The sequence below is a fragment of the Parus major genome, chromosome 7 (assembly GCF_001522545.3).
Source record: "Parus major isolate Abel chromosome 7, Parus_major1.1, whole genome shotgun sequence".
Classification (NCBI taxonomy): domain Eukaryota; kingdom Metazoa; phylum Chordata; class Aves; order Passeriformes; family Paridae; genus Parus; species Parus major.
The window spans coordinates 746942-774105 of NC_031776.1; the positions used below are offsets into that span (position 1 = coordinate 746942).

General features: G+C 51.3%; 2 protein-coding genes across 2 annotated transcripts in view; one reads left to right on the forward strand and one right to left on the reverse strand.

Moving 5' to 3' along the window:
- The window catches only part of TRPM8 (transient receptor potential cation channel subfamily M member 8), a 688444-nt gene that overhangs the window by 122514 nt on the left and 538766 nt on the right, over positions 1 to 27164 (reverse strand). The gene's annotated exons all lie outside the window — the stretch shown is intronic.
- On the forward strand, positions 315 to 23500 carry COL6A1 (collagen type VI alpha 1 chain). Its single transcript, XM_015634053.3, has 35 exons — positions 315 to 577; positions 1316 to 1445; positions 3084 to 3284; positions 3573 to 3732; positions 3869 to 3991; positions 4083 to 4103; positions 4287 to 4307; positions 4405 to 4449; positions 4725 to 4778; positions 5525 to 5569; positions 5674 to 5700; positions 5968 to 5994; positions 6086 to 6130; positions 6354 to 6407; positions 6948 to 7010; positions 7490 to 7552; positions 7714 to 7767; positions 7849 to 7884; positions 8041 to 8103; positions 10029 to 10091; positions 13742 to 13804; positions 14518 to 14580; positions 14689 to 14739; positions 14824 to 14859; positions 15451 to 15513; positions 15955 to 16020; positions 16383 to 16418; positions 16510 to 16546; positions 17279 to 17287; positions 18146 to 18279; positions 19344 to 19453; positions 19725 to 19908; positions 20108 to 20282; positions 20648 to 20677; positions 21425 to 23500. The coding sequence occupies exons 1-35, from the start codon at positions 469 to 471 to the stop codon at positions 22033 to 22035; spliced, it is 3072 nt and encodes a 1023-aa protein (XP_015489539.1). The 5' UTR covers positions 315 to 468; the 3' UTR covers positions 22036 to 23500.

Genomic DNA, 27164 nt, shown 5'->3' on the forward strand with positions numbered 1-27164 from the left:
CGTACAGGTTGGGATGTGATGGGAATGCCTGTCCCCCTGTCGCAGCTCTCTTGGCCCAGGAGCTGAAAGGAAAGTGCTGGCAGGAGCCCCAAGCCTTGCTGTTGAGCAGGCTGAGCCCCAAGGCTGGACGCTGCCTGATCCAGGGCTCTCTGAGAGGCTTGTGGAGGTCCCAGCCACCGGTGGCCAGGCTGCCATTGTAGGTACAGTGACATACATAAAAAGGGTAAGGAGAAATGCTTCCTAAGTTTGACTCACAGCTGACACCCCTTGATCCCTCCCTCCATCCTCAGGCTGGAGAAGTCTCCTCCTCACCCTTAAGTCTTCCTCCCACAGAAACCAAGGGGAAAGCGGTAAAAAAAAAATCTTCAGCGACTCCTGCCTCCGGACCGCAGCCTCACTCAGCTGCTGGGCTCTCCTTCTCTGCTTTTTTCCTTGGATCCAGCTCGATGGTAATCTGAACCAAAAAATATGAGGCTGCAAGATTTTCTGCTCACTCTGCTGCTCCCAGCCGGCTTCCTGTGGGGGGGCTCATGTGCTCAGCGCCCAGAAATCATCACCCAAGTCTCAAGTGCAGAAGGTAAGACTGGAATTCTTTCCAGGGTGCTTTTCCTTCCCAGGATCAGCAGAGAAGCCCGACTGCTGTTTCCCTCCGGGACGCATGCCTCTGCTGCTGACACACCGCAGATTTGTCAGGACGTTTGGGCTTGCTGAGGAGTGCAGTGAAGGATTAGAGAGGATCTGCAAGAAGTACCCACTTTTGTGGTTTTTGGCTCTTTCTCCTTGGCTTTGTCGGGTCAAGAATTAGCAGTAGCAGTGGGATGCAGGAGAGGGGGATAACAGCGGATACCAATCCAGCTTTCTGAACTATTTTGAGTGGGATGCTGGCTCTTAAGGGAAGTTTATGTTAGTGCTCTTTCTTAAAATTATATTTTTGGCAGGAAGTGTCAGAAAATTTTTACTTTCTTATTGCATTGATTGCTAAAATGTTTTGTTGGGGTTTTTTTTTTTTTTGAGTGGTTCCTGCAGCTGTATGTTATTTGGTATAGTAAGTAGTATAGGTCTTGCAAAGATATCCTTTGAATGGAAACAGGGAAGAAAGTATAGGAAAGTGTTAGATGCCACAAAATTATGTTTTGAGAAAAAGTGATCTTGCTTACTCTTGATGCCCAGGGGGTAGGATGTGAAAACATTCTCCTTAGCCCCTAACCCAGGAGCCTGCTAGGAGGAAAATGGGGCGGGCAGTGCGGGAAGCCTGGGAGGTGGAGGCGATGCAGCAGGACCGCATGGCAATTCCTGCCTCTCCGCTTCTTCCCAGACTGCCCTGTGGACCTGTTCTTCGTCCTGGACACCTCAGAGAGTGTTGCCCTGAGGGTGAAGCCTTTTGGGGACCTGGTTACCCAAGTGAAAGATTTCACCAACCGGTTCATTGATAAGCTGACCCAGAGGTATATCCCCCGAGGGTTTATCTGGGCTGCTTTGGGGATGAAGCCTGCTGCTGGGCAGGATACTGAGATCCCCCTGGTGTGTCTGTCCACAGAAAGAAAGAAGAAAAGCAGGGATGCTGGGGAGGGGAGCCTCTCCTCCCTCTCCAGGCTCTCGGCTGCTCTGTTTTGGCTCTGTCTGTGCTGACAGCAGTCGCTCTACCAGAGCTGCTTGCACCCACCCTCGGGAAAGACAGGAATTGCTGGAGCGGCTGACATGGTAGCCCGACTCCACCACCTCCGGGTGGCTGTGTGGTTACTGTGCAGTGCCAAGGCAGTACTTGGTACTCTGTACCCAGGCCCAGAACCAGCCAGCTGCGTGGCTGGCAGCAGGACACCTCTGGGATTAAACCCAGCACTCACAGGCACCCTGCAGAGCAAACCCTCTGTTGCCACTGGTGCACCCCAGCTTTGCGTGCCACTTACCCACCCCATTCCCCAAGTCTTTATCTGCCTCCTCCTCACCCACCTCCGCAGCCACCACCCCCAGTCTGACCCTGGCTTTCCCAATGGGAGGCCACCCAGGGATGCCCAGGAGGACCAAAACTCCCGGACCCCAGAGGGGGTGGTGCTGGGCTTGATTGCAGGCAGGAGATCCAGGGATGCACAGGAGCACCACAAGTCCTGGAGGCACGTGGGTCTTGCTGAGATCCTCAGGGCAGTGGGAAATGTGTTTTGGTGCCCAGAAGGGCACTGTGGGGATGTCCCAGTGCTGCACCAGCTGGAAGGGCAATGTCCTATCTCAGGATGGGCAGGAGGGGGTTAACAGCTCACCTGTCCATTGCCCAGGAAGGAGAGTTGTCTCACAGGGCCTTGAGTGACCAGGAGCCTTGTGCTTGGGAGCAACTTGCCAGGCCTCCATCAGTGCAGCATCTCTCTCCCCTTTGCAAGGCCCTGGGCTCAGTCCTGCAGTGGGATGGAGGGAACAGCAGTGGACAAGGCTCAGGTGGCTTTGGGACAGCTCCTGCTGGGCAGGGAGATGTGCAACACCACTCCTTTGGGACTGGCCCCCGCTTACTGAGAAAATAAATCATATTCCTTTGGGATTGGTCCCCATATCCTGAAAATACTTTTTTTGGGGCAGTGGCCAAAGCATAGGTGATGCCTCTGCCCCAGGGAGTCACAGGTGCTGGATGTATGTGTGCACAGGACAGGGCTGCAACACACACACTCATCCTTCCCCAGGCCAGAGCATCCTTCCAAGAGAGGCATCCCTCTCTGGTTTTAACACTGGCAATGGAAAACCTCTTTGCAGGGCATTTCAGTGGTTACCTGCCTTGCACGCGCACACACACACACACACACACACCACTCTAGCTGTCTGGCTCAGCCCCTCCTGCCCCGCTCCAGTCCCTGGCACCTCTTCCAGAAGCCTCTTTGCCAAGCTATTTGATCCCTACAGATGCCCACCCACTGCATCACTTTGCTCTTCCACCCATGGGACAAGCTGCCCTGGGGTCCCATGCTGTGCTTTGCATGGGAAGCATGTCCCAGCTTTGCAGGAGAGCAGGGAGCCCTGGCAAATCCCTGTTCTGCAGAGGATTTGCATTTCCTGTGCTGGTGTGAGCAAAGCGAACCCCATGTCCTGGCGTGTCCATGCAGGTACTACCGCTGCGATCGCAACCTGGTGTGGAACGCAGGAGCGCTGCACTACAGTGATGAGGTGGTGCTCATCAAGAGCCTCACGCCAATGCCCAGTGGACAGAACGAGCTGAAGAACCGCGTGTCGTCCATCAACTACATCGGGAAGGGCACCTACACCGACTGTGCCATAAAGCGCGGCATCGAGGAGCTGCTCATTGGGTCAGGCAGCGAGGCCGCGGTGGGGTGGGGGTGGTGTGGCTCTGGTGGGTGTAGGGTGAAAGCTTCTGGGTTGGGACGTCCCTGTGCATTGTGCAGAGCTGTCCCCAGACTGGAAAGAGAGGTCACGGCGTGAAGACAGGGGTGGCAAGTTGCTCCAGCTTTGCTGAGATGAGGCACACCCTGACCACAGGCTGGGGCACTGTCTGGGGCAAGTGTCCCCAGGTGTCGAAACCACTCCTCTCTGGCTAATGCCTTTCAACATTAAATCCTGTGTTTAAACCCTTCCAGTGGGTCCCATCACAAGGAGAATAAATACCTGATCGTGGTGACTGATGGACATCCCTTGGAAGGTTACAAGGAGCCCTGTGGAGGCCTGGATGATGCTGCCAACGAAGCCAAACTCCTTGGGATCAAAGTGTTCTCTGTTGCCATCTCCCCCAACCACTTGGTAGGAACCACACAGCAGGGACGCTCCTAGCAGGGGTCCTCAGTGGGACCATGAGACCACCTCAGTGTGATAAAGGAGGGGCACTCAGAGCCTGCACAGGTGCCTGCAGGTCTCATTCTGCCCTCCCCACCCCCAGGACCAGCGGCTGAACATCATCGCCACAGACCACGCCTACCGCCGCAACTTCACTGCCACCAGCCTGAAGCCCACCCGGGAGATAGATGTGGAGGAGACCATCAACACCATCATAGACATGATTGTGAGCACTGCTCATCCCCTTCCCAGGCTTCCCCCTCCCCAGGCCCCCGTGCCCCTCTCAAACCCCTTCCCTTTGCTTTCTTGTCTTGCAGAAACTCAACACAGAGCAATCGGTGAGTGTCCCCCAGAGACTGAGCCTGTCACCTGTGGGTGTCCCACGGCTAAGTGGGGCTTGGTGGCACAGCCCTGCCCTGCAGCAACCCCTGTCAGCCTGGGAAGCCCTCCCCAAGCAGGATGCAGCCTGCCCCTGCTGCTGCCCCCTCCTCTAATGCTGTTTCCTCCTTCCCTCTGTGCAGTGCTGCTCCTTTGAGTGCCAGGTGAGTCAGGCTTTTGAGAGCCCTGTCCCCTTTCGTCTTATCTCTGTGGTCCCAGGCTGTGTCTCAGGCTGGTCTAACCCAAATCTCTCTCCTACAGCCTCCCCGAGGGCCCCTCGGACCTCCTGGTGATCGCGGCCATGAGGTGAGGGGATGGTTGTGGCTATGCTGTGGGACTGGGGCAGTGGGATGGGCTCGCTGGGGATGCTCAGAGACCTGGAATCATAGAACCATGAAGATTGCAAAAGGCCTCCAAGGTCACCTGTGGGGTGTGGACCCACACCATGCTCCCATGTGGCCAGTACCATTTGCTCCCTGTATCCATGGAGCATTTCTGCTCCCATCCTCCCTGCTCTTCTTTAAACAGGTCATCTTGCTGTTCCTGGGGATGATGAACTGTGTTTCTGTCCTGTATTGCAGGGAGAACGAGGCAAGCCAGGTCTTCCCGGCCAGAAAGGAGAGGCTGGAGACCCAGTAAGTGAAGGACCAGCCCTCGTGACTGTACTGGGGCTGTTTTTTGGCTGCTTCTGGCCAGACCTCTCAGGCATATCTTCACCAGCATCACCCTGTTTCCATGGGCTGTGCAGTCATGCTGTGCAGTGGGGTGGCTCCTCCTCTTGCTACAAGGCTTCCTTGTTCCTTCACCCAAAATAGCTGTCCCTCCTCCAGGACACATCTCTGACTCATGTGTGCCAGCCCAGGGGTGGACTCTGGGCTCCCTCCCGCATCCTTTGACACAACAAGCATAGCAGTGTTACATGGAAACCTTTGGTAAATAACCTGAGAGCATGAGGAAACTATTTCCCTCCTCCTCCTCCTCTTTTATTTTACTAGACACACTTATTTTTGGGAGGCACATTTCTCCCACACACGAGTGTGCAGTTACCCATCTTGTGTATTCCCAAATTGGAAACCCCATGCCATGTATTTTTCCTTCCCAAGGGTTTTCTGCCCTTGCCTTACATCCCCAATGACATGTCCCCAAGCACCCAGTTTCCCTCACCTCCCTGAAGAGCTGGAGATGGTGGAGGTGAAGGCAGATCCTCTTGGCCCTCCACAACAACCTCGCGCTCCCAGACCAGGAAAACAAAGAGCAGAGTTGTGGGAGAGATTCCTGTTTGAGAGAATGGCAGCTGAGCCCTGTATCAAGAGTCTGGGGGGATGCTGTCCCATGGTGGCGACTGTATCTGCTGCTGTAAGACTGTGCTTCTGTCCCCTAGGGCAGGCCAGGAGACATGGGACCTGTTGGCTACCAAGGAATGAAGGTATGTGGGGCTACAGGCTTAAAGATGTGGTTCAGAGGTAGGCCACAGGCTTTGTGCTGCAAGTGTTCTCATTCTGCCATTTCCCTTTCTCTTTTCCTCTCCAGGGTGACAAAGGAAGCCGAGGAGAAAAGGTGAGGACAGCAAGGATGTTTGGGGGAGATCCCTGTGTTCCCATGCATGGACTGGCCCTGCAGCTCCATGGTCTTGGGGTCTGCTCTGTGCTCCTACATTCACACCTCCTGCTGGCACTGCCTGATCCAGGAGTGGGGATCCAGCGGTGTGCAGAGGAGTGGTGAATGCCTGCACCCTCAGACTGAGCTGGTGTGGGGACTGCACTGAGGTGGGGGGGTGGATCTGGTCTCGGTGGACATCTGACACCTCTCTCCTTCTCTCTGCAGGGCTCAAGAGGAGCCAAAGGAGCCAAGGTCAGACTCTGCTTTTGCACCATCTTTCTCTGATGTTTGGGAGGTGTTGGGAATTTGGGAATCACTTCATGGTCCTTGTACTCTGTTTCAGGGTGAGAAAGGCAGACGTGGAATCGATGGCATTGATGGCATGAAGGTAAATCTCTGCTCCAGGGCACTTTGCTAGGCTTTTGACCCTCCCAAACCATTGTGGGGTCTGGGGATGAAGCCTGTGGGGCAGTGGAATTCCCTCCCTGCAGGGCCATCCATCTGCCAGCCAGGGATGGGGCTGGAATGTCTCTTCCAGGGCTCTGGGATGATGGATGGGGTCTTCCCATGAGTGTCACTTATTGGGGACCCCTGCTTTGGCTGCCTGACAGGGTGAAGCTGGATACCCCGGATTACCTGGCTGCAAGGGCTCACCTGGATTCGATGTAGGTACCCTGTGGGTGCTCCTTGCATGCAAGTGAACAGCTCTGCCATGATGATGTGGGGAAATAGGGAATTGCTTGGAAATCTGTGATGTTTATCCCAAGCATGACACCTTGGGGCTGACCCTGAGGCAGTCCACCTAGTCCTTGTGTGGAAGCTGTCTCCAGTTGCCCTGGGGCTGCCTGGGATGCAGCTCTGGAAAACGTTATCCTGACACTGCATTTCCCCAGTTTCCCTGTTTTTTCCATGCTCCCGGGATGACACACTTGTGGTGGCATGGGTGTCACTGCAGCTACAGCACAGCTACAGCAGCCCAAAAGCACCTGTTCTGCCATTTTCCTCTGAGCTTCAGAAGTGTTTCAGCAATGTGGGTGCAGCATTTCTTGCATGGCTCCATGGTGTAGGAGTCCCTTCTGGCCATGTCCCTCCTGTCCATCCCAATGGCCACCTGCCAGGCTGCTGGGATGCTCAGTCCATGCCCAGTTTCCTGCAGATGGTGTCACCAGTTCAGGTTTCACTGATGCTGCCTTTAATTTCAACAGGGAGCTCAAGGCCCACCTGGACCGAAGGGAGATCCTGGTGCTTTTGGACCCAAGGGAGCAAAGGTGAGCTGCTGTGCCCATCCTCACACAGAGGAGGGATGCTGGGACCCCTCTTCTGCAGGAGAAAGAGGTGGAAATTCCTTGCACTGTTTGGGGAAAGCATATCACAGAATCAGAATGGTTTGGATGAGAAGGGACCTTAAAGTCCACCTCATACCACTCCCTGTCATGGGCAGGGACACCTTCCACTAGACCATGTTGCTCCAAGCCCTGTCCAACCTGGCTTCTTCACTAGAGGATGGCTCCCATCACCCACAGTGTGCCCACAAGCCTGGTACAAAGGTTCCCTGAGATATCAGGGGAGTGCTGTGAAAAGGTGGCTTTCACTGGGAGTGGAGTAGGGAGGGAACTGCTAGGAGGGGGAGACACCACAATCCAGAAAGAAGCTTGGGGTGGACTGTGGCTCCTAACAGCCTCTGTGCTGTGGGAGCTGAAATCCACTGCTGGATGCAGCCTTGATGGTGCCTTGTGTTCTTGTGCAGGGGGAGCCCGGGAATGACGGAAAACCTGGCCGACAGGGGATTCCTGGCAACCCTGGAGAGAAGGTGGGTGAAGAAGCACCCTTGTGTGAACATCCTCTGCTCTCTGTGAGAGGACTCCTGCTCCAGCCTGGGCTTTGAAGCAGAGCTTGCCCAAAGCTCTTCAAGTGCGCAGGGCTTTGCTCCTGAACTGTCTGACTTCTCATTTGCATCCCTGTGCCTTGCAGGGTGCTCCTGGGAACCAGGGTGAGCCTGGACCAGCAGGAGAGACTGGTGATGAGGTGAGTTGTCCATCTGTAGTGCCCCTGTGTGCGCTTACTGGCCATCCCCAGCCCCTGACCACCCCTCTCATTTCTCCACAGGGTGCTGTAGGTGAGGATGGTCCTCCTGGAGAACGGGTAAGTGGGAATGCCTCTGCCCAGGGCAGGGGCTAGTACCCTCTGGCAGAGGAGGATGAGGCCTGGGGCTGAGCCTACTCAGAGGTGGGCAGTGAGGGAGGGGTTTGCCCTGCAGGGAGCAGGCCCTGACTTTGTGATGCTACCCTCTCTTTGCAGGGCAGCAATGGAGAGAGAGGACCCCCAGGCTCACCGGGTGATCGCGGGCCAAGAGGAGAGCTGGTAACTGCACCCACAGGGCAGCCTTCAGCATCTGCTTGCAAGTGGGGTGATGCCTGGAAGCCAGGGGCTGGGAATAGGTGTCTGGTGGCTAACTCCACCAGCCTGTGGGCCAGCAGGCAAGCTCAGTGCCTTGACCTGCCAGTTTGGGAGGGACCTGCTGCTGTTCCCCAGAAATTGCCCCTTTATGCTGGCAGGTAATCACCAAACAGCCAAAATCCAGAGGAGAGCATGCCCAGCAAGCCAAGAGCAGGTGAACAGCTGTCAATTCCTTCCTCACAGCTGGAAAACTAGTTAATGGAGAAGAAAGAATCAAGGTGTCCTCCTCTGGGTGCTCAGGGGCTGCGTGGGCTACCAGTGGCTCGGGCAGGAGGGCACAGGTACAATCAACAACAGGGCAGCATGAGTGGGTGTGGATGGAAGTGGGAACACTCTTCCCTCCCCTTTGAGTGGGAGTCACTAGGAAAGTATGTTTCCAGCCTGCTAGGATGAGTCATCAAGCATGAGCATGGGAGGGACAGCCAGGAACTCTTAGCAGATCAGGACAAACAGGTGGCAAGCGACAGCCATGCCACACATCACAGGGAGGGGCAGTGGGTGCTCTGTGCAGGGTGGGGGTGGTGGGAGACAGGGCATTCCAGAGCAGCATCCCATATCCCCATCCACCATTGCACCACCCATCCCCTGTCCCTGCAGTGAGAACAGCCACAGCCCAGCACCAGCTTGGAGGGGGGTAGAGGTCTGCATTGGGGAGAGGGCAGCTCTGGCAGGGGGCTTCTGGCAACCTCCCATTTCCTGTTTACTGCTCAGGGAGTGTCAGAGCTGCCACATGGGGTGTGCGGGGCAGATGTGCGGGAGGTGGAAGCATGCCAGTATCCTGAAGTTAAATTGTTCAGCAGACAATGGGCTGCTTCCTTCCAAAGAGTCCAAGAACGAGGCTGTGTAATCTAGCCAGGAATGTCTCGGGGCCATTTGGAAGTTGTGCTTTATATCTGCTTTTCGGCTTATGCATCTGGACACTTCTAGGTTGCAAACAACAGCATTAGGTCACCAACCTCTCATCCACTTCCCTCAAATTCCCCTCTTCTCTGCCTCCCTGACTTGCTCATTCCTGGCCATGGGTCTGGATGGGGAGGGTGCTGCAGAGCAAGCCTGAGTTTGGTAGGCACACTGCCCTGTTGGGATGCAAATGCTGGATTGGTGGAAGGTTGTTCAGTGAAAGGGAATTGAGCCATGTCTGTGGGATATTTCCTTCTACTGGAACTCTTGGGGTGCAAAACTACTGAGACTTAGGTTTGTTTTCTGTACCCTTCTGGGCTGTCAGTTTTCTGCAAACAGCCCTGGTTCAGGGTTAGCAAAGTATTAGCAAAGGAGAGGGGAGAACATTGCCAGTGAGAGGTGAGGGTATCTCTCTCTTCATTTGTGGCTCATTCCCATGGAAATCCCCTTAGCTCCGTAAGGATGGCAGGCTGGAGGAAGGATGCAGCTATCCAGGAAGTTGTGTTCCTCTCCATGCAGACTTCCCAGGGCAGGAGCTGCTCTAGAAGAGCAGCCATAGGTGCAGTGTGACTGGTTTGGCTCCTGGGCCAGGTCTGCGTATCTGCAGATGAATCTCTCCACACTTTTGCTTTTCTGGCACAAAACGGGCTGGAAAATGTCACCTGGATGCAAGCTTCACAAGGCCTTCCTAAAAGGAAAAGGGCTGTCTTGGATTAAAGGTGGCCGCACTAGCCTGTTTTTATCTCTCCCTCCACCTCTGACAGCTCCCTACTCAATTCCTGAATCTGCCTCAAACCCCTGCCTGTTTGGATGACTACATTTCCATCCCACTGTGGGTGCTGCATCACTGCTCCCCACTGCACACAGGTCCCTTTGCACTTACACCTGCTTCTCTTTGTGCTTCTCATGCCCTCTGTGTGTGATTTCAGGGAGAGCCCGGACCACCTGGTGACCAAGGGCGGGAAGGACCCCTTGGACCACCTGGCGACCAGGTAAGAGCTTGGTTTAACTTTCTGGATCCCAGATGGGAGTGATTGGAACACCACGGAGAGTGGGATAGGGGGTTTAACTGATGCCACAGCATCTTGGGCTGACTTCCCAGCATCTTCCAGACCAGGAAGCAAAGCTGGTGAAGAAGGGTGGGGATTTCTATGAGAACCTAGGGTATGAACAGGGCCAAAATAATGGAGACTTGGCTGCTGGGCTGTGGCAGAACAACCTGCACACCATTTCCCAGTCCCATGGAAACATGTCAACACATCTGACAAAACTGGAGACTGGCAAGTGCAAGCTGCAGCCACACACAAAATGTTCAGGCCTGGGTCCAGAAGCTGCTCACCTCAGTCAGGGGCGTCAGTGAGACATCTTGTGTTGGTGAGGATATCCTGACATGGCCTCCATCGGTGTCCCTAACACCTTTGGCATCCTGCAGAGACAGCCTCTCCCAGAGCCAGTGTTCCTCAAGTCTGCTGACTGCAAGACATGGCCCTCCTGCTCTGGGGTCTGCCTGTGCCTTGTGTGCCTCAAGGAACAGATCTCGGACCGCACGGGCTTGCTGGGGAGCAGGGTTGGCCACCTCCTGTCACTAAAGGACACGAAATGATTCACACGAACACTCCCAGTGTCAGAACAAAAACCTGTGCCTTCATTCTCTGACTCCAGTATTTATAGATTCTCGACAATAACCAGGGATTGGATAATTAAGTTGCCACCTTCCCAAGAACACTGGTCATGAGAAACATCCATCAAAGTGCGTGTCTTAGAAGGAATGTGAAAAACAACTTATGTTTATAGGAATTTCAAGGGAAAGTAACTAAAACTATGAAAACATTATCAGAAGGTTTAATTTTCAGGGTGACAACCTCCAGCCTGAAGAAGGCTTCTGTTGCCTGCACAGCTGAAGGCTCCTTCTTCCCAGCTGATAACTTGTGGTCTGGAGGTGTTGCTGGGTCAATCCTTCATGGTCATGGCACTAATTGTAATGGCCAACAGGATCTTTGCACCTGAGCAATCACACTTTGACATCACCCTTGGACTGGGCTCTGTAGAACAACTCCCCCTCTACCTACACCATCAGAGTTTTGGTGGATCCCAAGATAAAGGAACATATCAAGATAAACACTCCCACACTGGCAGAGCAGGACTCCCATAAGAGGTGAAGCATGGAGGCCAGCGTGCAGACAAATACAAGACAGTTTTTAAACTCCTTTCTGCTTGGCCAGGTGTTGAAGAGCCCTTGGAGAAGATCTGGAGTGCAGAACAGCCATGGAGGGGTGGCTGTTGCATTCATATTGTCCCCAGCATGGGTGACTCCCACATGAGACCTGCACTGTGCCACAGCCTGGAGAGAGGCCATGCTTGTGCTTGCCTGGAGCTGGGCTTCCCTTGAACCTGCCTTAGGCTAGTGAAGAGCACCAAATCCCCACAGGAGGATTGTCTAGGTCCTACTGCTCTGATATTGCCCAGATCCTGAAGTGGAGCTGAGATCCTGCTGCAACCGAAGAGAGTCTGGCAGCATCCAGCTTGCTCAGGTGTCTTTTTAGGAGGTGGCCCTGGTGGGAAGGCAGCTCTTTGGATGTGTGCGTGTAATGATCCACTGATCAGTGCTGCAGGCTGGTGCCAGCAAAGAGGTTGGGGATGGAGTTGCTCTCTGCGTGATAGAGGCACATTCCAAGTTCAAAGGAGGAAAAAGACCATGCAGAAGACAGAAATTTGATGCAAGCATGGTGGTGAGCCAGCCTGGGATAGACCCTGCTTCCAGCCAGTTATTCCTGTTGGGGAGAAAGAAAAAGAATGGCCTCTCCCTGCTGTCACTGAGCCTGTGGGCCATGAGTTTTCCCTCCCCACCACTGAACCTGAGTCAAACCCTTGAGTCAGAGAGGGAAGCATTACAAAAGCAGCTCTGGTGCCTCCCTAGGCCAGAGGCTGTCCCACCACTTCCACCATTCCAGGGAGATTTGAAAAGCAGTTGCAAAGTGAGTATGATTTTTCCATGAGCTGAAGAAGAATGCTTGTGCTAGGCCAAATTAAAAATAAATGCATAATTAGGTTTGAGTAAGAGTGGGACCTTGGCAAACACAAGTATTTTTCAAGCCATATTATCTGCAAGCTCTGGACCTTGGAGTGTGCTTCCTCTTGGCAAGGGGAAAGTGCCCCCACTAATCTGTGACTCCCTTTCATCCTGCTTCTATCTGAGAGAAGCTAAAGGCCAGCACACTCTTTCCCTGAGCTTCGTGGACAGGTCTGGTAGCCCTTCTCTATTCCTGGCCATAGTGCCTGTCCCTTCTGTTGGGTCCTTGTTGCACCCAGGGAAGTACTGGACAAGATTTCCTCACCTAAAATCCTGTGTCATCCATCATGAACTACTCTGAGGCCATGAGGGATTTCTGCTGTGCTGCTGCAGTGAAGATGAGAGTGAGCCAAGTGTGAGCCAAGGGTGCCGTGGCTCCAGCCTTGGCTGGCGTGAAGGATCACGAGTTCCTGTCCTTCCTTCCAAGATTTCTCTTTTCTGGGCTTTTGTGCAGAAATAAGGTCACATGCCTCAGAGCAGTTTGGAGCTCTGCACTGTGCGATTTTAAGATTTCTAGACCACAAGGACACCTTTCCTTGGAAGAAGGGTGCGTACAGCATGTACAGGTGTTCAGCACCAGCTCTCTGCGTCCCTCTGTGACCTCTCCATTACCTGGGGACTGGCTGCACACCTAGTTCCACACGAAATGCTGCCTGAACATTTGATGTCTACCCTGTCATTGTCCAACACCATATCCCACCTCCCCGAAAGCAAACCCTGCAAGGGCTGTGGGCACTGAGCTGAAGGTGGAGGGGCTCCCTTGGGTGGGAGGAGCTCTCAGAGAAAAGAACCCTTCCCCTGTCCCCTCTCCTGTTTCATGCTGTCTCTGGCCAGCCCCACAGCTGGTGGAGTGAGCAGCTGTTGCCCAGATGAGATGTAGAAGCGTGACAGCTTTGGTCTGTTCCAGCACATGCTGACAGGGCTCTGCAGCCTCTTGAGGACAGAAACTCCCCAGAGCCACCCTGGCTGTGACCCAGATGTGTCCAAGCTGTGAGGCACAGGAGGTTTGTGTCACCTTCAGGATGATGTGCTTGCACCAAGGACTGTCCTCCAGGGTCACCTCTGTCACAGCCAATGAGGTGCCACTGTGCCACACAGCTGTGCTTTGATGCTGGAAAACATCATCCCATCCTCCCTGGTCCTCTTCCCACTAGGTCCTCTGTTACTGAGGGGAGCTCTGAATGAGAGGGATGACTTTGGGGGTCTCGGCTGCCACTGAAAGCACATGATGCTCAGTCCATACCTGCGGTGTCACACCTTGGCCCAGAAAACTTTTGGGTTTGGTTATGTTCAGATGGGATCTACCTCTCAGTGGGCTTTGCAGAGAAAATGGCACCAGGGTGGAAGGAGGAAAAGGGGGAGGCAGGCACAGCTTCTGAAGCACCTCCCCTAGTCATCTATAGATGAGTATTAACCCTCATCTATAGGTCCTTTCTGGGGCTGTTCAAGGTGGAGCTGACTCACCGATGGGTGGCTCTACCCATCAAATCATGAAACAAAGGGACCAGTCCCTCAGAGCAGCAGCGGCAGCAAGAGAAAACCCCTTTGAGAGAGCTCTCTGTGTTTCTCTAGGGTGAGCCCGGACCCCCAGGACCCAAAGGCTACAGGGGAGATGACGGCCTCCCCGGCAGTGAGGTCAGTGCTGCTTCATCATCGCCTTCTGCAGGGAGGGGATGCAGGGACAAGCAGCAGGTGCTGCCCCTTAGGGCATTCCCCAAATCCTGTGAATACTGGAACCCTATTGAACCTATTGCTACAGACTCCAGTACTGGCTTCCTAGCAGGCACATCCAGGTGTTTCCATGGGTCCTTAAGGCCACAGCTGCCTTTTCCCCCACCCCCCACAGGTCATTTCTCAGAGAGGTTATAGCCACACCACAAACCACACAACTTCCTGTCACGGGGAAGATGCTCTCTGAGGGCAGCCACCTGAATCTGCCAGCAGGTTTGATCCCCAGGGAAGGGAGCAAATGGAAGCCAAGCACAGCTGTTGGCTTTCATAGAAATCCTAGAACAGTTTGGGTTGGGACAGACATTAAAGTTCATCCTGTTCCACCCCCTGCCATGGGCAGGAACACCTGCCACTGTCCCAGGTTGCTCCAAGCCCCGTCCAACCTGGCCTGGAGCACTTCTAGAGATGGGGCAGCCATAGCCTAGTCTGGGCAACCTGTGCCACGCTTTCCCCAGCCTCTGAGTAAATAAATTATTTCTGCCATTTAATCTAAATCCTCACATTGCTCTTGTATAAGCAGAACACCTCCATGGTGGGCTCATATTGCTCAGAAGTAATTGTTTTCCCAGCTCAGATGATGTTGTGCAATGCTTGACTCCTTCTTCTACCCCTTCCAGGGCCCAAAGGGATTGCCTGGAGCACCAGGGCTGCCTGGGGACCCTGGGCTGATGGGAGAAAGGGTGAGTGGTGCTGCTGGGGCGATACACTGAGAAGACCAGCATCCTGCTGCCATGCTATCTGAGGAGTCTGCATTTCTTTATCTCATCTATGTCTGCCTTCTTTTCTAGGGGGAAGATGGTCCTCCTGGGAATGGCACAATTGGATTCACAGGTGCCCCAGTAAGTTTTTTGTGCTGCCTTCAAACTATAATACCATTACATCTACTTGTCCAACCTAACACACTTCCTTTTCTCCATCCCCAGGGGCAGCCAGGAGACAGAGGCAACCCTGGCATTAATGTGAGTTAATTATTAATCTAATAATAAGTGAGTTAAATAATTAACATAAGTGTGCTGCTTCCTCTTCAACACAGGATTTGCCCTTGGTTGTGGTTTGGCACTTGGAGCTTCTCTGCCAGCTGCATGGTGGAATGGGCTCCCTGAAGCAGCCTGGTCCTCCAAAATCCTCTTTTCTCTCTTCCCACCTCTCCCTGCTGCGGATGCTTCTAGTGCTGTGGCTGTAGCACCTAAGGGCAGCAGCTTGGGCTGGGTGCTCTCTGAAGCAGTCCCAGAGCCACAGTTTGGGGTTGGGAGTGTCACCAAGGGGAGCTGGATGACTCTGTGCTAGGGGCTTGATTTAGTGCTGGGTTAATGGTTGGATTCAATCTTAGATGTTTTTTCCAACCTAAACAATTCTGTGATTCTGTAGCAGTGAAAGCCACGTAAGAAGTTCTCTTCACCAAGAGCACTGAAATCTGCTGCTGGGGAGCCTGTGTGCTATTCTCCACCGCTGTCCCAAGCCAGCTTTCCCAGGGTCACCACACACCAGCACCAACTTCACGCACTAACAACAGCCAGTCACACAGCAGTCTCATCCATACTGTTTTTCAGGGAACAAAAGGCTATGTTGGACCTAAAGGTGATGAAGGGGAAGCTGGCGACCCTGGCAACGATGTGAGTAACCCGTGCAATGCTGGATCCTCTTTTCCTCTGAGCACAGTGCAGGAGCCTTGGGCAATGATGGGCCAGAGCCTATCAGACTATCTTTTGCCTTTTGCCTCTGAGCAGTGATTGATGGATAGCAAGGGAGCTCCCTCCAGGTGTTCATTTTGTGTCTGACAGCTGGCAAACCTCCACATTTGTTAAGATGAGGTGGGCATCACCTCTGCAAGGCTGTGTGTGCTTCCAGGTGGTACTGATGATGATGGCACTTGTGATCTGAGCTTTATCACTGCCCCATGGAGGGAGATTTCCCCAGTGTCCCTTCCAAGTCCTCATACAGCAACCTCAGATTACATTTTAGTGGTGAAGCAGGGCTCATCGAACATCTGGAGGGAAAGGTGCCGCCCCCTGACACACACAGATTTATGAGTTTTGGTTTCATTTTCATTCCAGAACCTGACCCCTGGGCCCAGTGGCATCAAAGGAGCAAAGGGCCACAGGGGACGTGAAGGTCCCCCGGTAAGTAAGGCCCTGGGTTGGCCCCAGTGGCATGCATCCCTTCATCCGTCCCTCCATCCCTTCATGCTCTGGGTGCTCTGGGAGCATCACCCAGCCATGCACACACATTGTGTGTGCTTGCCGCCTTCCCACCTGGGTGTACACGGCACATGTGGAAGTGGATCACCTCCTTCCACCTCCGTGCAGCATCAGCCCATCATGCAAACAAGCAGATGTCACTGCTCCAAGCACAGTGTAGGGGCCAGCAACTGTGAAAGCCAAGAGGCTTTTCACAACTCTGCATTGCTTGGCAAGGTATCATTAGAGTACGCCACAGATAGGACTGACTGTTCCTGTAAATCCTCTGTGCTTCTGTCTGACAGGGACCACCAGGACCCACGGGGCCTCCAGGACCAGATGTGAGTGGGACAGGATTGGGTTGCTGCTTGATGGCCTGCTCTGTGCATTGCTTTTGCTGTTAATCAGACATTTATTTTCCTCTGTTTTCAGGAGTGTGAAATCTTGGACATCATCATGAAGATGTGCTGTGAGTATTCCTGTAGCTCTCCTCCCACCCTGTTCCATGCCTTGCTAAACAAGAGACAGCTGACTTTTCCCTGTCCCCAGGCAGGGGAATGCCATCCATGGGCATCTCTCCCCTTTCATGAGCCACAATTAAGTCCCCTTGATCCAGGGACCTCCAGCTCCATCTCTAGAGTAGCTCATACAAAAGCATCTCACTTGTACATGATGCAGACTGGTTTGTCTGTGGTTCTGTACAGGAAAAATATGAGCAAAGTTGTGTAAAATCCTTGAGTGGCCATTTTGCAATATTTTTTTTTTCCTAAATATCATGGTCTAATATTACCCCCTGGGAAAGGGGGGCCTGGTTTAGGGTGTCCTGCCATGGAGAGAAGCAGCACATATGTTTTACAGAGGATTTCTGGCCCACGGCCAGTAATGAAGTGATGGAAGGACACAGGGGAACTGACTTTGAGCTCTATACTCTGGTGATTTACTTAACTTTGATTTTAAGAACGCATCAGCATGTGCAGAAACAGATCTCTGCTTTGTGTGGTGCTCCAGTTCAGGGCATCACAACCTGAAATGGGAGAAAATCTGGATATTTCAAGTGGGAGAGAAGCCTCCATGAGCTTGGATTGTCCAGACCTGTTGTCTGTGGGTTTGTAGAGACACAAACCTGAAGTCTACTTTAGGGTGTGAAAAGCCCTTTTGTCAAGCATTTTAATATTCTCTCTTTCTCTCCTTTTTCCTCTAGCTTGCTGTGGTGAGTATTATTTGGCAAAGTTGCTCTGTGAACATTTGCTAGTCCTTCTCCTTCCTTGCACCTCTCCCTTTCCCTGCTCCTTGCCTTCTGTTATGGAGATGTAGTAAGATGTAGTTAGATGCCTGTAAGGGACAACCAGGCATGAGCCAGGCAGAGGAGGGCAGGAAGCAATCCCTGAGGGTGCCACACAGATTAGAAGCTGATGTGGCTGAATCCTGCAATTTGAAAATGGTTGTCAGGGTGCCCTGTGCTAGGAGGGTGAATTTTTTCCACCCTTTTTGCAGTTGGATGTTGCAGTTGGGATGTCTGTTCTGGGCACACTGTGGATCTAGCTCTCCTCTTCCTTCCAAATCCTGTGCTGGTCAGCAGAGGAATGTCCTGGGCTTTATTCCCTGATGCTGCTGTGATAGGTTGGGTTTGCAGTCCAAAAAGGGAACTGCAAGGTTGAAGGGAGAGCCAAGGGCACATGATGTTCTCCAGCTATGAGAAAGAAGAGAGCAAGCTGAGTCAGCCTCTTCCAGCCCACCAGTGTCACCTCTGTCCTGCTGGGCTGGGTGAATGGAAGGAGTGAGAAGTCTTATGAGGAAATGGGTTATGGAATAATTACTGCGTGGTTTAAGGGTACTCACAGCCTGAAAATGCCCCATGTCTTATTAGGGAGCAAATGCACCTGGAAGAATTTGAAAACTGGCTCTCAAGTCTCCTATGCAGCTATTTTTCTGCATTGACTTACACTGTGCTTTGGGGGTGGATGGAGCATAGGCACCCAGCTGGGCAGGGCTGCAGCAGGCATCAGCTGCTTCCCTTGGAAATGCCTCCCTGCAAAACATGTCCCTCCTTTCCTGTGCCTTGCTCCAGAGTGCACCTGTGGCCCCGTCGACCTCCTGTTTGTTTTGGACAGCTCAGAGAGCATTGGCCTGCAGAACTTCCAGATTGCCAAGGACTTTATCATCAAAGTCATTGACCGCCTGAGCAAGGATGAGCGAGTCAAGGTGAGATTTCCACTGAGTCCTGTGATATCCTTGTGTGCACTCACGTATTTTTTACTGCAAGCAGGAAAATGGAGAGGACCCTCCACTCCAAAAAAGCCTCCACCAGGCTTGGCTTCAAGCTGGGGGTGGGTCTTCCCAAATTCATAAAGTGACAGAGGTTAGACAGCAGTTTGTTGTCAAGAAATAGACATTTCGCTCTTCTGGGGCAAAGAGACTGTTTCCTTCACATCCCAGAGCAGATGGCTCATTGAGCATTCAACCAGTGTCTCAGTCTCTCCCTTGTCCTGATGAGCATTTCAGGTGTCTGGAGTGCCTTGGAGGTTTCTGATGTCCAGCCTTGGACATCAGAACTTGGATTTAGGTCACCAGTTAAGCACTCTACTAAAAATGACCCTTGCAACCCAAACCCAGTAATCCTGTCCCCTGTGAGTCTTTCAGTCTGAAGAGGGACACAAATGCTTGCTCTCCTGCCTCACTCCTCTGTGGTAGCCTGATGTATGTCTTATTTACCTCTGTGATTTGAAGGGCTGTTGGGAATCCAGACTTTCCTGAAGGTATAACCAACTACATTTAAAGCACATAATCTGTTGTTGAATACTTGTGTGGGGGGCATCCATAGGGCTTTTTGGATGGCAAAGAACCAGTAATAAGCAGAAGGGGTAGAGCTGGGTAGCAAAATCACTGTGTTGGAAGAAAACCAGAAGTCTTGAAAACAGATCTTCTCATGGAACCATAGAATCCCCTGAGTTGGAAGGAATGCAAGGATCAAGTCCAGCTCCTGACTCTGCCCACAGAACAATCCCAAGAATTTCACCATGTACCTGAGAGTCCAATGGCTGCTGTTGAGACCAGTGAGCTGTGAGATCTAGGATTGGGTCTCCTTTCACTTACTGTCTTGCCAAATTGGTCCCAATGTGCTTCCACTCCTGGCAAGGCTCTGCCTGCCTAGAATAAGGCAGAAGAGAAACATCAGAAGGCATTCAGGAAAAACCGTTAACAGGATTCTGAGCCTCTGGGCTCCCCTGAAGTATCTGCCCCTAACTGGTTTCTGTTCTGTCCCACAGTTTGAAGCTGGGGAGTCCCGTGTGGGCGTTGTGCAGTACAGCCATGACAACACACAAGAACTGGTGGCAATGGGGGATGCCAACATTGACAACATCGGGGCGCTCAAGCAGTGAGTCTGTGGGGTCTGACACAGGGACACCTACTCACTCCCCATCCTCTATCTCCAGGCCAGCAGCTCCTGCAGCTGTAATGATCTAAATGTCCTTTAGTGGAAGGTAGTGGCTGGTGGCATCATAAGTGGTGCTGAAGCTAAACTAAGGAACTCACCAGTTTTCCACCCAAATCCCCATGCAGGGGTGTCTCCCTGGTCACAAGCCATGTTCTGGCTCCTCCAGTAGCCACGGGCAGGCTGGCAGGCTCACTGGTGTCTGTTCTTGCAGGGCAGTCAAGAACCTGCAGTGGATTGCTGGGGGCACCTACACTGGGGAGGCTCTGCAGTTCACCAAGGACAACCTGCTGCAGAGGTTCACATCTGACAAGCGCGTAGCCATCGTCATCACAGACGGGCGCTCTGACACCCTGCGGGACCCCACCCCGCTCAACTCCCTGTGTGATGTCACCCCGGTAAGGGCACAGAGGACCTGCCATGCGGCAGCTGTGCATCAGTGCAGGCTCTCAGGGTATCTCCATGTCCTTGCTATACAAGGCTAGGGCAGAGGACACAGGTGTCGCTAGAAGCACCTTCACAAAGTGGCAGGCATACGCAGTTATAAATGCATTAGATAATGAATGCATCCAGTGATGGACTTGAACTTCCCCACAGGTGGTTTCCCTTGGGATTGGTGACATTTTCCGGAACCCTCCAAATCCAGATCACTTGAATGACATCGCATGTTTAAGCAGACCAACCAGGCCAGGACTGTCCATTCAAAGGGACAACTATGCTGAGCTCCTGGATGACACCTTCTTGCAGAACATCACCTCGTACGTCTGCCAAGGTGGGTGAAAGGCGGTGGCTGGAGGCAATAGAAAAGGTGGCAAGGAATGCAGAATACCCTCCCTTGCGTCCCCCCAGTCACACTCTTAAGCAGGTGTGAGGGAAGAGAATAGAGATGAAATTTAGTTAAATAAGAGACAAGGGCATCTCATATCTCAGAACAGTTTGTGGTCAGGTCCCCACCCTCACCTGTTGCAGGATATGTCTGTCCACACCATTTTTCATGCACATTTATAGCCTTTGCACAGGTGGCAAGGTGAGTGTTCACCTTCTGCAGGTGAACTTCTGTCCCCTCTTGTGGTTCTGTGGAACAATTGTTTTTCCTGGGTGAGCTGTTGACATTAATCTCTCTTGTTTTCTTAACAGAGAAAAAATGTCCTGACTACACCTGCCCAAGTGAGTATTGACTCCTCATGCCATGCTGAGGGGCTGTGGGTGCTGTGATGGGGGAAGTGAGCGTTTGTGTTTGTGGGGATGCACAGCTTGGGCACCTCTTGCAACAGGGAGATTCCTGGGCTGGAGAGGTAAGCAAAATCTATCAGACACTCTCAGGGTCTCTCACATACACCACCCCAAAGCAGCTGAGGAAAAGCTCAGGTGTTTTTTTTCTCTGGCATCTCAAACCTAGAGAGGACACTGTGAAAGAATGTGACCCTCCCAGGTTTTAGCAACTGACCCCATTACATACTTCCACTATCTAGCAGCAGAAGCACAAGCAAAATCAGCTCCATGGCAGGGATATTGGAGAAAGGTGCTTGAGAAGTGAGTACAGGGAGAGTTTTAATGGGGTACACCTCCAAGTCAGAGGCAAATTCAGTCCTCAGAATTTCCATGGAAAGAAGGGAGGTGAGGAGGATGAAGTGATTCCCCAGACATGCAAGGAGAGCCACTGTATTTAAACAAGAGTCACTAGATTATCTCATCCAAATAAACACCTACAGCCTATCCTAAACTAAATAAAAGAAGGTATGAATGGATGAGAGGACAAGCGTAAGACAGCACTGGGACAGGGAAAAGAAAGCTAGTATGAGTGGAGATTTCCCGAGTCTGACAAGGCAGGAAGCCTGTGAGACAGCCAGTGACTTCATCGGCTTTCCATGGAAGAGCCAAAGTGTAACAAGCCCTGGACCTTTTCCCTTGCAGTCACCTTCACTGAGCCAGCAGACATCACACTGCTGGTGGACAGCTCCACCAGCGTGGGGAGCAAAAACTTTGAGACCACCAAGAAGTTTGTGAAGCGGCTGGCGGAGCGGTTCCTGGAGGCCAGCAAGCCCACCGACGACTCTGTGCGCATCTCGGTGGTGCAGTACAGCGGCCGGAATCAGCAGAAAGTGGAAGCTCAGTTCCAGTACAACTACACAGTCATTGCCAAGGCCATCAACAACATGGAATTCATGAACGATGCCACAGACGTGAACTCTGCTCTGCAGTTCATCACAGAGCTGTACCGGCGCTCCGCCCGCACTGCAGCCAAGAAGAGGGTACTGGTGTTTTCTGATGGACACTCCCAAGGGATCACTGCCAGGGCCATTGAGAGGGCTGTGCAAGATGCACAGAAGGCTGATATTGAGATATATGTGCTAGCAGTGGGCAGCCAAGCCAACGAGCCAAACATCCGTGTCCTGGTCACAGGGAAGAGCACAGATTACGACGTGGCTTATGGGGAGCGGCACCTTTTCCGTGTGCCTGACTACACCTCTCTGCTGCGTGGTGTCTTCTACCAAACTGTCTCCAGGAAGATAGCTGTTGACTGAGCACCTGGGCGGTTTTCTGCCAAAGCCATAGCTGCTTCTGTCTCACCTAAAAAGGAAAACCAACAAAGAAAAAAAAAAAAATAAAAAATTAATGGTATTCTTGATCAACCTGAGGAATTTACATCTATGCAGATAACCAAGTGCCACAGCCTGGCTGTACATAGTCCCCTCCCTTCTCCTTCTGCTTTGTCATCTGTGTCTCTGTTGTTAGTCTCAAGTTCCCTCACTGCCCACGACTGCCCTCCCTCCCCACAGCAGGAAAACACAAGCACACCCATCAATAAGCCATCAGAATACAAATACCAGCCTCATCCTACTCATCCTACTGTGTTATTGCCAGGAAGGAATCGGGATGAGGACTTTTGTACCACTAAGATCTAGCCTGGTCTCTTAAGGCTGATTATGCTCTATTTATCTACTTTTTTTTGATGTTGTTAATTTCCTTCTCTCTTTCACACAGAGTTGTGCACTTGCCCAGCTTACAATGATCCTAACTTAATCTGTGCTTCAAGTGAAATATTCACACTTCAGCAAGCTTTAAGAGGGGATCGTTGTCACAATGGTCAAGTTTGGTTCATCTGTCCCATGCCTGGGGAGGAGGGAGGGCTAGACTGCACTACCCAAGCTGTGTGCAAGCATCTCTGGCCTCCAGGGCCAGGGGATGGGACACTTATTTCCCAGGGCTGGGGTAGAGATGGGTGGTGGAGCATCCCTCGGCACTGACACTCCCATTCAGGGCAGGGAGGCTGGACACTGACCAAAGGAAAGATGGGCAGCAGCCTTTGGGTAGGGGGGAAACCCTAAAAGAAGCTACATAACTGCACTCCTTCACTTACTGATCTCGTGGTCCTACAGTGAAACCAGGAACCTCATTAATAACCTGATAACTTGTTTTATGGTTCAAGCTCCATTCTGGAAAATCTCTCTGAGCCCAGTTAGTGGGATTTTTTTATTTTTATTTTTTTTTAATTTTAAAAAAGCCAATCTGACTTATTCCCAACAAGCTCTCTTGGAGTATTGTTTCTATAGGACCACCTAGGAGTTAGGCACCTGGGCTCTAGGGAAACCCACTAACTGCACTATATATTGAATTAAGGCCTCATCCTCAGCCCAGTGAAGTCAAGGGAAAGGCTTCCATCATCTCCCAGGGTCTGTGACTCACAGTCCACAGATACATTGACAAAGGTGCTATCACTTATGTGGGTGATGTGGGCCCTTGGTGTTTACACAGTTGTTTCCAGGACCACACAGAAAATGTGGTGAGATTTTGTTTCAGTGCTTCCATTGGTGCTCTTGCTATGAATTCATGCACTTCAGAGAAACCAACAGCGACTGCCAGGTATCGGCACCCCAAACTATTTTGTATCCAAAACCCCATTGTACCAGTTAGTTTTATTTTATGCCTGTGTTTTACTAAAATTGTCCACTTTGGAATTTTGTCAAATAAATTGTTTTCCACACTCTCCTTGGGTGTTTGTCCAACTTGACTTCCTCCTTCCCAGATCTTAGTTTTACATCCTAAGAGAGCTCTAAAAGGTTTTCAGGGAACCTCCTAGGCCCCACACCTCTGTGACAATCCTGGAGCTTGTCACAGCTTTTCACTGTGGATTCATGCAAAGTCACTTGTTCCCCAGACAGTGGGGGCATTCAACAGGACATTGTTTCTTGTCCTCCTCTTAGTCATGCTGCCTCCATCTCTGTGGAGATACTTGTTGGAGTCCCTGCGGCACTGGGGGCACCTCATTCACAGCCGGAAAGTCTGAGGAGCAGCTCTGGTGCAGCTCTCTGTGGGTGGCAGCTGTTTGTGTCAGATCTTCTGCTCTCTCCATGGAAAGTCAGGAAAAATTTGCCCTAAGAAAGGCGCTTTTTGTTACATCAGAAGAAGTACCTATTAATGGCTTGCCACAATCCTTGGCATGTCAGTCATGGAGGAACGTGATAGGGACAAGCCCTTGGGCTACACATTTGTGGCTAGGGATGCCCACCCCATAGGATGGGCTTCTGCCAGCAGAAGGGGGTGGGAAAAAGGGGCTTCTGCCCGCCCCCTGCTGTATGTTCCCCCTCACATCCCACCTGGGCCATATCCAATGCAGGGATGCAAAAAACACTCGGGAAAAGACCTCCCTGTCTTGGGTCTGGTTTAGAGCTTTTTACTAAAAAGAGTAGGTGGAAAGAGGGATCTTTCCTGCTTCTGTTCATTTCCTCCCTCCACTCCTAACCATGCCTTAGCATTTTCCCTCTGCAGAAAGCAAAAGATCACAATCCAGCAAAAAATGTCATATTCTGAGCCTCAGTTTTGGAGATTTTGACAGATTTCCCCATCATTTCCCATGTCATTTAGAGAAAGAAATTTAAATTCTCCCTTTAAATTCCAATTTGTCCAGAAGAAACACAATTTTAACCAGAACTGGGTGGGAAGTGGCTTTCCCAGGAAAAGCAGGAATTTTTCAGAAGTGCCCAGCACCTTGTGTTTAGCACTGTTTCCTTGTCTTTCCCCATTCTTGTGCACTGCTGAGGTAAGACTGTGGAAGCCCTGTCAGGTGACTGGGACAAAGTTGGCCCCAATATGCTGGGCTTACTTTGTGTTCCATTTCTGGTGATATTCACTCCTCTCTTTTTAGGCACAATTTTTGTGCTTCCATTACAGGGGAGGTCAAAAATGCCTCTGCCTGCAGGCCTGCTTTGTTAAACTTCAGATGTTCTCCAGATGTTTGGTGAGGGGGTTTATGTAACAGCAACAGAATTTGGGCCACATTTCTCTGTTTTCTTCTGACTAAATGCTCCTCATTTGAGGCAGCACTGATTCACAGCCCTTCATGGGAAGGTGATGGCTGAGGAAGGATTGCTGAGACCGTTTCACTGGTGTGGTTGGACTCCTAAAAGACATACCCAGCTGCTCTGGGATGATTTTGAACTGTGTATTTATGTGCCTTTCCTGTGCCTACGGCTTTCCCAAGGAGCAGAGATCCATTGCCTTGCCTCTCCTAGCTGTGACAGCCAAATCACTGAGTGTTCAAATGCCTTCTGCTCCTCTGTGCTGTGGGGCTTGCTTTAGCTCATATTCCCAAGCATGCTTTAGTTTAAGGTGTGCATTATTTAGTTCAATTTCATGGCTTTTCCCGAGAAAGAATCATGAACAAACAGTAGAGGAAAGGCTGTAACCTATTACGAAATGCAGAAATATGGGGTTGACACACAGAATTAATTCTCAGCAAACTCAAGGCCATAGAGGAAGATCATTCCCTCTCTGCCCCCAGCACACACATCATCATCATCCTCTCTCTATAGGTAAAGGATTTAGGGAGCTGATGGCCTCCCATAATGTTGCATGGGATGAAGGAGTATCACCAAAGCATGGTGCACCTCTGGGATATTGGTGGGAGAAAAATTTTAGTTTTTGCAAATTCCCATCCATTATTAGGTCACTTAGATTTTAGGGATCTATGTAATAATGGGACTAAATAGGTTGTTATGGTCTGGTGAGGCTGAGGAGGCTTTAATTTGACAATTTTTTATCTGCACTTGACAGTGCCTTTCCTGGTTGTCCATAGCTAAGCCTACAGGCAAACATAGATGCTCTACCAGGGTCTTGCCCCTCATAAATTTATCCTCATTGTTTATAGGGAGTTTCAGGTTGGATCCACAGAGTCTGTTTTCTATGATTTTCCATGGAAACTGTATATTTGTTCAGCAGAGATGTTGAAGGATGTGTGGCAGGAGTGGGACTGCAGGCAGGTGGGCCTCACCAGGAAGGTGAGATGTACTTCTGAGCACAGTAAGGGACACTGCTTAATTTCTATTTCCTTTTGTTTTTTGTTTCTTTTAGTTTCTTACATGTGTGGACATCCCTGTCACACATGGAAATTGCAGAGATGCTCCCAGGAGCACGCTGTGGCAGTGGCACAGCCCTTCCGCTGAGGACTGGGAATGCATGGAATAACTTATTCCCCTCAAAGTATTGCTGCAGACCTTCTACCTGCTCAAAGCCTCAGCACAGCCGCACTCCTGGTCCCATCCATCTCTGCAGACACCAGCAGGAAACATTTCTCAGCTTTGTCATTCCTGTGAAAATGTTGGCATTTAACATCCAAGCTACTGAACCAGACAAGAATGCAGCTGGGGTGTCTCTTCTTGATGGCAATATATTAAAAAAGGAAAATGGAAAGAAATAGCAGAAGCTGGAGGTAAAGCAGACCCTTTCTGCCCTTTACCATGTACATCTGGAGAGTTGTTTTATTTTTCCCTTCACTTTTGGTTAAGGCACTTTACAGAATCACAGAATCATAGGATAGTTTGGGTTGGAAAGGATCCTAGAAATTATTTTGTTCCAAACCCCTGCTGTGGGCAAGGACACTTACTACTCATCCAGGTTGCTCCAAGCCCTGTCCAGTCTTTTAACACTTCAAGGGATGGGGTGTAAATAACTCTTCTTTTTTCTGGATGCCTCTAAAGGTCCTGGGAGATAAACTGTTTCTTGAGATGAGTTTCCTAGAGGGGAAAAACCATGCAAGAAACTTTGAGGGCCATCTACCATTACATTGTCATCTGATTTGACTGCACAAAGCTGTAGCAGTCTTGGTAAAGCCACAGACTTCAGCCTCTGCCTAAGAACATTTTTTTTAATCCATAATCTAGTGGCCACATAAAAGATGCTGCCTCATCAAACACAGGTTTCTTTTGTCACCAAGAATAAGGCATGAGGAGGTCATTAAGCCCATTTTCTACTTTTATGGTATGTTTTACCCCACACAGAGGTCATGTTTCTCCTTTCTTTGTGGCGTTATTTATCAGCTGATGTCTCCTACTTGTGTTTTCTTTTTTCTCTTATGACCTGACACTCAATTCTTGTTTTAGGTGTCAGAGGCCTGCAGGAGCACAACAAGGTCAGGCTATGGCAGAAAGTTCAAAGGCTTGTTCCTTAGTATTGAGACCTCTACCTGTCATAAAGGTGGCGTTGGGACATGGCAAAGCCATTCCATGGAGCAGATAAAAAACCCAAACTAGACTTCTGACAAGAAAATCCTCAAGACAAATTGTTTTGCACAGTTGTCCTGGAGACCGGGAAGGGATTAAGTCACAAATTGTCTGTGCACAGGCAGCTTTGAAACAACCTTTGAGGAAGGCAACCT